The sequence below is a fragment of the Emys orbicularis genome, chromosome 5, assembly GCF_028017835.1.
Source record: "Emys orbicularis isolate rEmyOrb1 chromosome 5, rEmyOrb1.hap1, whole genome shotgun sequence".
Lineage (NCBI taxonomy): Eukaryota > Metazoa > Chordata > Testudines > Emydidae > Emys > Emys orbicularis.
In genome coordinates, this window is record NC_088687.1 from 25,447,180 (window position 1) to 25,460,388 (window position 13,209).

Below are 13,209 nucleotides of genomic sequence, written 5' to 3' on the forward strand. Positions count from 1 at the left end.
AACAAACGTTATCCATAGACTTTCACCTGTGTGCTGAAGGTCAAGGCTGCATGACCTCATTCACTGAACTACCTTTCACCCTTTTATAGTTTTGTTGGGAGTAAATGTTAGGCAACCTAATAGATTAGTAAGTCTAAATCAAATGCAAATGAGAATTGGTGCTTAGAAACTCCGTTGACCCAACTGATGGTGTTCAAGGTCTTCCAATTGCCCTAAAGCACGACTTACCCTTTCTTTCTCTAGATCATCTCTCATTTGCTGATGTTCGTGTTCTGTCAATTCCTGATCCCCATCCTGGTCATACTTAGTAAATATTGCTTCAATCTCTGCATCCGTGTGACCCTTCCTGAAAAGAAGATAAAATGGACCCCCCTTTTTTTGATGTTTTGCGAAAAATGTTGGGGGTGAGGGTGGGGAGAAGAGACAACAAAAAAGTCTTAACTACAGCAAATTCTCTAAAAGCCAAAGAACATGCCTAATTCAGTGCTGCCCACAAGCTTTCCCATCACGAATCCAAGTCCACTAACCATGCTGGCAAAGCTTGGGTACATATCACCACCAGTCTTGGCCCCAGCCCATTGCTTTAGAGGTTTTTTTCCTGCCTAACAGCATCTCTCTCTTTTCTCTGGATTGCATTTAAGACAGTTTCCTCTTATCCACATCCCTAATTGTGACTAGCACTGTAAAAACAAAGAGAATGCAGTATCTCTGTATGATCAACAGGAGCTCTAGTCCTAACTACCATCTGCATGCAGGTGACTCTGCAGACCAAAACATTTCATGAACTACCCCAGATTCTGCTTAACAGGACAGTTGACAAAATGAAACTTTACGGGACCCCATTTACAAGAGCACTTGAGGGAGGAAAGGTTCTTCATTTGCCTGTCTTTGGTATCAGTGAGACAGGAACACATCTACTATAAGACAAACCCCATCCATCCTCATGAAATCCTGCAGGAAAGTCAGACTCAAAGGCTATTGAGAGATCTGGAAAAAAAAAATCAGTTTGCATCCATCACTGGAAAGATTGTTCTCTATGGATTTTAATACCACCTTCATACCATACATATGTCTAAAACCCCTTGTCAGAATGGAGAACACATGTTGAATCAAAAATGCAACTGAGTTCCTCAAATGCCAACTTCTAAACCTTCCAAAAATAAGAGGAGGCTAGAAAGAGGGCAATAGTTGGTAAGCCTTTTGAGCAGGGTCCTACTTAAATGCCGCTACCATCTTTCTCTCCATGAATTGTTACCAATCCTCTTCAATAATGGTGCCAAAACTTCTCGGTTGATCCTCACTCACCATGAAGGGGAAGGGTCCAACTTACAGGCAACTAGCCAAGAAAAGTTAGTTACCTCACTCCAGCTCACACCATTACCCATTATTTCTCTCTTCCCGCACCCCTCATTTTTTGGGAGGTTTGTTTCTGCAATGCCCTTGGACTTTCCTGAAACACTGCAGATTTTCCAGCACCCTATTTATTTACATAAAAACCCTTCTGTTAGATACAAAAGGAAGCATAAGTTTTATTAGCAACCCACCTGACATGGAGGCATTCCTACATATTGTTTTTATTTGCATTAATGTACCTTAACAAAGACTTCACCCCCGCTCACACCCTACAGGCCTGGAGGAAATCAGACAGATTCTTTGCATCACAAGTCCCTTGGGAATATTGTTTAAGATACAAAATACTGGTTTCCTTACCCCTTGAGATCCTGGCGTAGTTCATCAAAGTTTAACTTTCCCCCACCTTGTCGCAAGTTCTCTGAAATGTCATCAACAGTGGTTTTTTTCAATTTAAGTTTAATCATGGCTTTATTATATCCCTAACGGAGAAAATAAAATAAGAGAAAATAAAACTACTTCTAATGGCATACTTAATTTTGTTTTGCTTGTTGTTTCATGTAAAGAAGATTGCTTGCATTCCTGAATGAAGTCAAACCTCATTTAATATTTTCTGACAAGCACTGGAGGAATCATATAATCATAGGAGTGGAAGGGACCTCGAGACGTCATCTAGTCCAGTCCCCTGCACTCATGGCAGGACTAAGTATTATCTTCTAGACCAGGGGTTTTCAAACTTCATTGCACAGCGATCCCCTTCTGAAAACAAAAATTATTATACGATTCCAGGAAGGGGGATTGAAGCCTGAGCCTGCCCAAGTCTTGCAGCCCTGGGCGGTGGGTGGGGGGTAAAGCCGAAGCCCAAGGGCTTCAGCCCCAAGCAGGGGGCCAGTAACATGAGCCCCGACACCCAGGGCTGAAGGTGGTGGGGCTTGGGCTTCGGCAAGTCCAAGCCAGCCCAAGCGACCCCATTAAAATGGGGTGGCAACCCACTTTGGGGTCGCGACCCACAGTTTGAGAACCGCTGTTCTAGACCATCCCTGACAGGTGTTTGTCTAACCCACTCTTAAAAATCTCCAATTATGGAGATTCCACAACCTCCAAAGGCTATTTAGCCTAGTGATTAACTTCCCTGATAGTTAGGAAGTTTTTCAACCTAAACCTCCCTTGCTGCAATTTAAGCCCATTGCTTCTTGTCCTATCATCAGAGGTTAACGAGAACAATCATCCTCCCTCCCTCCTTGTAACAACCTTTGATGTACTTGAAAACTATCATGTTCCCTCTCAGCCTTCTCTTCCCCAGACTAAACAAACACAATTTTTTAAATCTTCCCTCATAGGTCATGTTTTCTAGACCTTTAATCATTTTTGTTCCTCTTCTCTGGACTTTCTCCAATTTGTCCACATCTTTCCTGAAATGTGGTGCCCAGAATAGGACACAATACTCCATCTGAGGACTAATCAGTGCGGAGTAGAGCAGAAGAATTACTTCTTGTGTCTTGCTTACAACACCCTTGCTAATACATCCCAGAATGTTTGCTTTTTTTTTTTTTTTTTTTTTTTGCAACAGTGTTACACTGTTGACTCATATTTAGCTTGTGATCCAGTATGACCCCCCCACATCCCTTTCTGCAGTACTCCTTCCTAAGCAGTCATTTCCCATTTTGTATTTGTGCAACTGATTGTTCCTTCCTAAATGGAGTACTTTGCATTTGTCATTATTGAATTTCATCCTATTTACTTCAGACCATTTCTCCAGTTTGTCCAGATCAATTTGAATTTTAATCCTATCCTCCAAAGCACTTGCAACCCCTCCCAGCTTGGTATCGGCCACAAACTTTAGAAGTGCTCTCTCTATGCCATTATCTACATTATTGATGAAAATATTGAACAAAACCGGACCCAGAACTGATCCCTGGGGGGCCTCACTTGTTATGCCCTTCCAGATGACTGTGAATCACTGATAAGTACTCTCTGGGAATGGTTTCCCAACCAGTTTTGCACCCACCTTATAGTAGCTCCATCTAGGTTGCATTTCCCTAGTTTGTTTATGAGGTCACGCGAGACAGTATCAAAAGGCTTACTAAAGGAAAAATATATCACATCTACCACTTCTCCACATTCACAGCTTGTTACCCTGTCAAAGGAAGCTATTAGGTTGGTTTGACAGGATTTGTTCTTGACCAATCCATGCTGACTGTTTACTTATCACCTTATTATCCTCTAAGTGTTTGCAAATTGATTGCTTAATTATTTGTTCCATTATCTTTCTGGGTACTGAAGTTAAGCTGACTGGTCTGTAATTCTCCGGATTGTCTTTATTTCACTTTTTATAGATGGGCACCTCTGGAATCTCTCCTGTCTTCCATGACTTTTAGAAGATAATAGCTAATGGCTCAGATATCTCCTCAGTCAGCTCCTTGAGTATTCTAGGATGTATTTCATCAGGCCCTCATGGCCTGAATGGACAAGATAACCCAGTAAATCTTATTCAGCTCTCATTTCCCTGTTTCTATGAATTATGGTAGGCATACTTGCAACCAGTGGCTAGGATTCCAAAGGAGCCTAAGGGATTCAGATATCCAACTCCCACTGAAGTCAATGGGAGTTGAGCTTTTAACTATGTTAGGCATCTTTGAAAATGGGGGGAGGGATAGCTCAGTGGTTTGAGCATTGGCCTGCTAAACTCAGGGTTGTGAGTTCAATCCTTGAGGGGGCCACTTCGGGATCTGGGGCAAAAATCAGTACTTGGTCCTGCTAGTGAAGGCAGGGGACTGGACTCAATGACCTTTCAGGGTCCCTTCCAGTTCTATGAGACAGGCATATCTCCATATATCTATCTATCTATATCTATATCAATCAATCTCCATAGATATATATATGGAGATATGCCTGTATTTTATATATATAAAATTCCCACCAATAGTTCTGGATGCAAAACAAACAACATATTATTTAGTTTAGTCATTTTGTAAATCACTATCTAATTTTGAAATAAATTCTGGAGATGCAATTTTGTGCCACTTCATTCCAACAACGTAACACTTTTAGTTTTCTCCTTTACTTTAATAATCACATTCAAAACTTTAAAGTATGCTGGCTACAAATTTAGCCATTTTCTATACATGACACAAATAAATAAATCTTGGCCTAGATATAAATCTCTCAACCTATATATGCACACACACACAAAAGTAGGCACGTAACTTTAGTAGCCTAAACAGTGGCTGCAATCAGCAACTCCCAATATACAGTAAAAGCTGTTTTATCCGGCATGTTGGGGAAATGAGGGGTGCCGGTAAGTGAAAAATGCTGGTTAACTAAGAGGGAGGGAGTTTGGGTGCGGAAGCGGGGCTGGACCTTAGGGCGCGGGCTCTGGGAGGGAGTTTGGGTGCAGGAGGGGGCTTGGGCAGCAGGTTGGGGCACATGAGGATGTGCGGGGTGCTGGATCCACGGGGCGCTCACCTCAGGCAGCTCCCCGCAAGCAGCGACCTGTCCCGGGTGCTCCTAGGCGGCTCCGTGTGTTGCCCCCGCCCCGCTCTGAGGGCTAGCTCCGCAGCTCCCATTGGCTGGGAACCGCGGCCAATGGGAGCTCTGGGGGCGGCGCCTGCGAGCAGAGGCAGCATGCAGAGCCGCCTGCCGCGACTCAGCCTAGGAGCAACCCTAACCCCCTGCCAGCCCCACACCAACCGGACTATAAACTGGAATTTCAATGAAGATCAGAAATGCCGGTTTATAGAGCTTCCCGATTGGTGAAGTGCAGAATAAAACAGCTTTTACTGTACATATGAATGTGTGACACCCTGCATGTATGATTGTGCAGTAAAAGGTACTGCAAGTCAGAATTCAAAATAATTCAAAATAAAATAAAGTAAGCAAACTAAACCCTGACAGATTTAAAGGTTTAGTCTAATCCAGTTCCACATCAGAACTCTTTATCAATGCCGATTCAGCTACTCCAGTATATCACATTCAAGGAGATTGGATTCAACGTCCCAAGTCTCAGGTTACTAGAAACCAACATGAAGTTACATAATTCATTTTAATTTGTACTTAATTCTGACTGGCTTGCCTTTACTGCCCATTGGGTTTTTTGCTTTATTCAGCAGTAGATTGGTTTGACTCAGTGTTGCCCATACAGCAGTTTAGTATTTTATACAGTAAGCCAGGCAGAAATGAGTCTGGAATCTGGCCAATACAATGTCAGTATTTGTAACAAAACTTTTTTACCTTTTTGATAAGATCGGACAGTTCCATTTCCGCCTTCTGCTGGGCCATATCTGATTTGACCTCTGAATAAGTATCATTGATAATGGCCAAAAACATGTTCTGTTTAAAAAAATAAATTTAAAAATTCAGGTTAAAAAATACAATTCTAGAGTTTAACAGTATACCTGACCATTACTACTACCATGCCATAGTTATAGCAATCTCACAAGTACCCTACAAAGTCCAGTCTATGGATGCACTTTTTTTTTTAAATAAAGGGAGGAGTGACCTTAATTAGAAAGTAATATTGAACAGCCAAGATATTGAAATGTAAGGTTCTTCACCCACAACAATATTTAACTGAGAATGTAATCAGTGAACATGGTTAATTGAATATTACTAAGTATTATTATTCCAATACTTGTGGCAGTTAATAGTGTTCTACCTTGCCAGCAGTCTATCTAGGCACTCAGATATCTTCCTGTTACAGTTTGGCACACTTTCGTTGTACTGGTGATGGGACCCCAATCCTGCCCATGTCACTTACTTGACCATTCTTTGCTGTGGTAAGACATCTCAGAGGGTAATGTCACATGAGATGTGAGTTCTCTTCTGTGTTATATGCTCTCCTGTCCCAACTATCCCCTGCTGAGATGGTTTCCAACAGCTGCCCAGATTTTCCCAGAAGGCAGTTATACATGAATTTAGACCGCATGACATATATGCACTACAAACATAGCTATATTATGGTAAAAGCTTGTGTGTGGACACAACTGTTCTGTTTTAACCAGGTCAGATGACAACGTAACTACCTGATTATAAATGCAGTTATATTTTTAGGATAGAGCAGGTATAAAAAGCCATCCGCTACTATGCATGTATATATTTCCCAAATATGAAGTTTGATAAGACTTTAATTGCTATATAAATGATATCAGGAAATAAAAGTCAACCATTTCAAATTGCTACATGTGTCAAATATTTAATTTATCAGACATACACTAACTACTTGAAAGAAGCCATTACATAGAGAGTAAATATATGTATCAAAATACCAATAAGGCACATCTATGCCCAATAAGTGTTTTTGCACAAGTCTATAGGATAGGCATTACTAGGACTACTCTGAAAAAAGTGTTCCGTTCACATGCAAAAAGCATATATTTTCATTTTTTTTTTCTCTAAAAGGAAACTTTAAAAATGTACATCAATATATCACTGTGCACCACAGCCAAAGGCCAGGACAATTAAAAGGAAAGGCTGGAGTCCCATCCTTGACTTATGCTCATTTTGCCTTCAATTCACAAGTGCATGATTTAAAAATGCTGCTGTTTTCGATACATCTTTCCTAGCTTTGTATCAATGTCAGTGACTGCTCTATAGGAGCTCTCAACACAATTCCATTCAACCCTTATGACAATACCCGAAAATGGTAATGAGCACACAAAATATGGTGTAGTACTGCAAATTCCCTGACAGGCCATAACATTATAACAAGATAGCAGCCATGGAGTAGGAGGCTCACGCTACTACTTCACATAACAAAAGAAGTAGGCCACACCCATAAGTGATGCTGTTACTTAATCTAATTAAAAGGGCTTTTTCCTCCTGTAAAATACCATCCTCCATTTGTTTAACTTTCTGAGATGTTCCACAATGGATTTCAAACCTGCTTAATGTCCCTCCTAAGTTCAAGTGTGCCATGTTCTGTTTGCTAGCTCACTCTTCCTCAGGCCAGTTACATTTTTAACAAATTTCTTAATCTCATAATAATTATAACAGAATAGATGCACTCAACACCTATCACACACAAACAATGTCACATCCAAAAAGTATATTAGATAAGAGACATCATGAAATAACGAAGGTTGTTTCAGACAATAGTACTTAATTAACCACAGAATCAATGTCAGAAAAAATCAGCAGTATACCAAATCACCATGTGGGAGCCCCAGGTTTGGGAATAACTGAAATTTCCACTCCATATTGGTGGTAACATTAGGGTGATGGTTAAGGCTAAGATTTTGTCATGGATATTTTTAGTAAAAGTCACGGACAGGTCACGGGCAATAATGAAAAATTCACGGAAGCCCGTGACCTGTCACTGACTTTTACTAAAAATATCCATGATAAAATGAGGAGCCTGGGCAGTTGCGGGTGGGCTGGGAGTTCCAGGGTCCCCCTCCGCTTGCGGCTCCGAAGTTTGGAGCTCCGGGGGTCCCCCCCTGCCACCAGTGGCAGCCGGGAGCTCTAGGGGTCCCCGTGGCCGTCCACAGGGATCCCCCCACCGCTCACGGTGGCCAGGAGCGGCGGGGGTCCCCCCTGCCGCTGGTGGCAGGGGACCCTGAAGCTCCCAGCTGAGGCTGGCTGAAGTCACGGAGGGCTTTGGAAGTCACGGAATCCGTGACTTCCGTGACTAAATAGCAACCTTAGTGATGGTATTTGAAAGCATTAATAACAGTATCTAATGAATGGAAAAGTATATAAAGGTAGTGGGAGTGGCTTTGAAATTGCTGTCATCACCCAATGTGATTGGTCTGTGGATGAAGCATGCCAAGGGAAAGTTACTACTCATATTAAAAGATTGTTTTTTTTTTTAAATCTGGAATAGAATTTTCAAAACCGCTGAAGTCCCTAAATCACTTAAGTCCCATTTTCAAAAGTGACTGGCATTTAGCAGCTTAAGTTTCACTGAAAGAAAAAAATCAAGGTGACTTTGGCTCCTAAGTCCTATGAAAATTTTTACCTTTGCTCTCTCTCCACAAAGCCTTGTAGATTTTCCTTCTAGGGGCTAGGTTGCTACAAGGGAGCCCCAATTAGCTCTAAAATCATTAACACCCCAGTCAAAACAAGTTAGGTCCCATCTTTTCTCTACATCTTATTCAAGAAAGTGTACCACTGCTGCATACATGTTTTAAAATATTTTAACATATATAGTGTTGTTGGACACACCCAGCAGTTGGAGGAGGAGATTAGAAAGACACTGACTTTTGGACAAGCTTATTTTCATGATGGACATACCACTATCAAAATTAATGCCTTCAATGTCTCTGCAAATTGCTCCGATCTTGCAAAAATTTGTCTGTCAGACTACCAGCAATTGCACCACAAAGTCAAAGCAACTTTCAATAGGTTGTGAACGGTTCTGATTTCATGAATATTGCATCTAACAATGAAAAATGATTTGTGGGGGAGGAGTGTCTTTCTTTCACCCCCAACCCCTGAATTCATTAAAAGAATGTGATACGTATTCAGTCCAGTAATAACGGGTACTGCACAGACTCACTTAATGGTAGTCTAACGTTTCAATTCCTTCTTCAGATTACAGTAACATCCAGCCCCTGAACATGAGCATTGTTTATAAATAAAGATGCAGTATGTATGGGGGAGTATTGTAATTCCTCACCATAATGCTGTTGATCTACTTGAGAAGAGCTTATATAGCAAGTCACTGGTTAGATTTCAGAAGAAATAAAATATTCTTTGAATCAGGAAAACATTTGAAGGGCTGTGGCGGGGGCAGGGAGATGCAATGCAACTTTATTTTGAAAGTGTAGAGATGGGCATCTGTTGAAGGTTAAGTTCCCAGTTGTGTTGTAAGGTTACTGTCACCCAAAAATAATAGGAGTGGGAGATGTAAAGATAAAAGTAACAGAAAACTCAAGTGTGACACCTGCCCCCCTCCATAAACAAAGGCTTACATACCAAAAGAATGAAGAACATAAAGAACACAAAAGTAGTGAAATAAATTGGTCCCAAAATTCTGTTAGCTTCTTCAATCTCTGTAAAGTTAAAGTCTCCCAAAATGATGCGGAACTGAGTAAAGCTTTAAAAACAAAACAAAAACATGTCCAGCTGTTAAAACATTTTTGAATTCTGGCAGCAATTTGTGACATTTCACTCTATTTTGAGCTAAGCATTTTCATTATCGAGTGGGATGGAGGGAAAAGGAAGCGTGGTAGGGGAACTATATTTTTTGAATGATAGTTGCTGTGCTAATTAAATTTTCATGCCCATCACTAATGTCCTCACAGTCACAGTGGAGTAGAACCTAACTGAACTAAATCCAACCTCTCTTTACACATAAGACATTTTAAAATCACCATTACGTTGTACAACTTGGAATAATTACTGTCTATTAAGCAATGTTTAACTATTAGTTACATGTAGTTATCAGGATGTTCTGCAGTTTTTAGGGTACTATGCAATCACTCAGTAACTAAATGTATGTCACTAGTGCAACGTAAAGTAACAAACGGTCAGTGATAAATTCTCAAAACCCTATGACTTCCACCTATTTGAAAGAGTTGCCCATCTCTTCAGATGTTAAGAAAAAAAAGTAGAAGTCTTTATGTTTAATATAATTTTTGTCAGGACATACTTGCAGTTATTAGGGAAAATGATTGAATTTATTATATGCAATTGTCATATTTTGTATTGTAGAGTGACTTTTTTTCAACAAAAGTATATTGAAACAGTTTTTAGAAATCCCATATACCTATAAAAACAGTCAGCCCTATAGAATTTTTATATTTATCTGGGAGCTATAATAAAACCTTCTGTCTTCGATGAGGTAGCGGAGGTCACTTGCTGATGTACTGAAGAACTGTTTTTTGTTATGATACTTACACACACTCTTGGAAAGTGCTGAAGTCATCAACTTGAGTGCCAAACACCAGGTAGGCCAGCTGAGCATATGCTAAGAAAATAATGAAAAACATAATAGCAAAGCCAATGACCTCTTTGGCACAGCGAGACATGGTGGTGGATAACTGGTTCATTGTTCTGTTGAAGCTGACAAATTTGAAGAGCTGTTTAAAAAAAAAAGAAATAGATGTAAAAACAAGACAGACAACTACTAATGAATGAGCAGCTTTCCAACCTTTCACATGCAAAGTGTATTCAAATCTGATAGCACTTAATACTGAAGACACAGAAAATCAATCTACTTTTATTTTTAGAAATATCCCTTCTACCAAAGCACTCAGACTGTACTAGAAATGAGAGGAAAATTCATTGAGGGCGAACCAAATTTCCAATCCTGCTCCACTATATGCGCACGCTGGTTTTATTGCAGTGTTGGGCTACTAATATTAGAACTATTTTGAAGGGGGACAAATATTGAAGCATGCCTTTTTAAGAAACCTCCATACAGGCTTGTTGGGTTTTTTGTTTTCTATTTAAACACAAAGAAATAGTCAGGAATTTTCAATTTTTATTTCTTAACATTCACCATCTCTTGAGTGTAAAAACTGCACATGGTTATGCTTTGTTTTATACTTTATATCATAGTGGTAGAATACACAAGTCACTTGGTAGATTAAGAGTGAATTTGTGTTACTTCCTAAAGCATACAGAGGGAATTCTTTCTCCACTGATCTAATGCTAAAATGCCCATCCATTATATAGCTTCACCAGTTCATTATATAGCTTCACCAGGACAAGAAGCAATGGGCTTAAATTGCAGCACTATACGGTGCCACTGATGGGAAAGGAAAGCTAGGAACATATAGAGTGGCAGCCCCACATGATCCTTCAGAAATCCCTGTGCCCTCCAGGTTGGAAATCGCTGCTCTAAAATCTAGTTATCTGAAGTGCAGTTCTATTCTGAAAAGTGACTACAAATATAGCACCTTCTTACTCAAGAAATCAGCTCTCTTGGCATATTCAGAGTTATATCGACTAATTTTAAGTAATACAAGTTAAATTGTTACTAGTTTTTACTTCTCTCAGCCCTGCTAAGACTCAGCTGGATTCTATTCTTTCATTCATCAGCAGAATTGTTAACTTTAGTTCTGGTGAGTTGTACATGAGCAAACCCACTGAGGGCTGATTGTGACACCTGTGCAACCCTGAGGGCCTGATTCAGCCCAAATAAACTTTAATACTAGCAATTACGTGTGGAAGGAATAACCCAGCATGACTCTCAGATCCTAGGATAAACTGTCAGGGATGAGAGTTAGGAAAGACCTTTTTTTTTCTTGTAAACCAAGCACACATGATGTGAAAATCACTGAAACACATTAAACATGGAACCCCAGGGTGTCATTATTAGAGTCTATACCCATTTTTAAAAAGTTTCTAGGCCTGTCAGTTGTGAAAATAGTTTCAGCATTAAAAACTGCCAATATTATCTAGCCTTTACCTAGAGAAATTAAAACAGCACAAGTAGAGGTATGAACTTGCTCCATTGTAAAGCTTAGTTATTAAATGGCTACTGGTTCAACGAAGCTAGTCTTCTTATCCTAACATTCCATAGAAATGGTCTGACAGAAAACAGTTTTAAACCAGCTGCCCTAGTTTAAGTCTTTGCTGCTGATATGTCAGTTTTGACTAAATCATAAAAAGCTACAAAAAGGGAAGAAAACAAAACAAAGTGAAAGGCGACAAGGAAGACTCCGGGAAAGCAAAAGTATCATATTTAACACTAATGAGTATGTAGCCTCAACACAGCAGTCATGGAATCCATGTGTTTTAGAAACTATCCATGTCTTAACATTATAGGATTTTTGTATATGGGTGGATTGATGAAAGGGCAACAGCTCCACCAGGCTGGGAGAGAACAGGAACTAATTAGGGCTAGTGACTTGTCACTGGGTCAAGGAATGACAAGACTAGACTGATTTTTTCATATAATTTACTGTGAGCACTATTAGCATTAGCAATATTCACTGATTCTTTTTTCTAAAATTAGGTTTCAAGATTATAGCCCTGTTTTCACTTGCACAAAGCTATGCTTTTGGTCTGAAATTCTCCATGGTTAGCCTCAGCAGAAACGTGAGCAAGCCTGGAATGCATTTGGTTGTTTCCAATGTGCAGAAACAAATCAAAGATATTTCTTGCAGTTACATTAGCATGTGTGTTAAAGAGCTTCATTCCAATCTGAAGTATTAGGATTTACCTTAATCCAGACAAAAAACACAGTGACAGCAGCAATGTTGTTGAATTGTATTTGCCAGTATGCCAAAGGTTCAAAATTGGGGAAAGCGTTTTGATCTTCCAGCTGCTTCTTCAGTAACATGTCCACTGTTGACCTTCTATACATGTTAATTCCTATAGCTGCTACTGATAGCTGAGTAGAAAAGAAATACATAAACAATAAGAAACACTTGACTGAATAGGTTTTAAATGCCACTACATAAATAGATTACCACACTGGCCTTTCCAAAAAAAAAAAAAAAGCACAATCCGTGCCTACGGACTAGATCCAGCCCACATGACGTTTATTGTGGTCTGCAGGACATTCAGAATCAAAGCTTTCATTTAAAATAAAGTTTCTAGCCCTCCTGTGTGCCGAATACCTTCTAAACATGAGCATAGTTTATGGCCTGGTCTACATTGGGGGGGGGGGGGTGTTGATGTAAGTTACGCAACTTCAGCTACGGGAATAGCGTAACTGAAGTCGACGTATCTTATTTCGACTTGGCTCGGGATCGACGGCCGCGGCTCCCCCGTCGACTCCGCTCACCCTGGTGGAGTTCCAGAGTCGACGGGAGAGCGTTCGGGGATCGATATATCGCGTCTAGACAAGACGCGATATATCGATTCCCGATAGATCGATCACTACCCGCCGATCCGGCGGGTAGTCTGGACGTACCCTAAATCGATGCATTAACGTCTGCCTAAGGCTGCAGACAGCCTGATACAATG

The 13,209-nt window shown here is 40.3% G+C and overlaps 1 protein-coding gene across 1 annotated transcript in view; it reads right to left on the reverse strand.

Moving 5' to 3' along the window:
* The window catches only part of PKD2 (polycystin 2, transient receptor potential cation channel), a 38,840-nt gene that overhangs the window by 2,957 nt on the left and 22,674 nt on the right, over positions 1-13,209 (reverse strand). Inside the window, exons 7-12 of the mRNA XM_065405084.1 lie at positions 12,461-12,631; positions 10,189-10,370; positions 9,265-9,385; positions 5,581-5,679; positions 1,711-1,832; positions 229-346 (exon numbers count right to left, since the gene is read on the reverse strand). Coding sequence (XP_065261156.1) covers positions 229-346; positions 1,711-1,832; positions 5,581-5,679; positions 9,265-9,385; positions 10,189-10,370; positions 12,461-12,631 — 813 coding nt within the window. The remainder of the gene's footprint in view (positions 1-228; positions 347-1,710; positions 1,833-5,580; positions 5,680-9,264; positions 9,386-10,188; positions 10,371-12,460; positions 12,632-13,209) is intronic.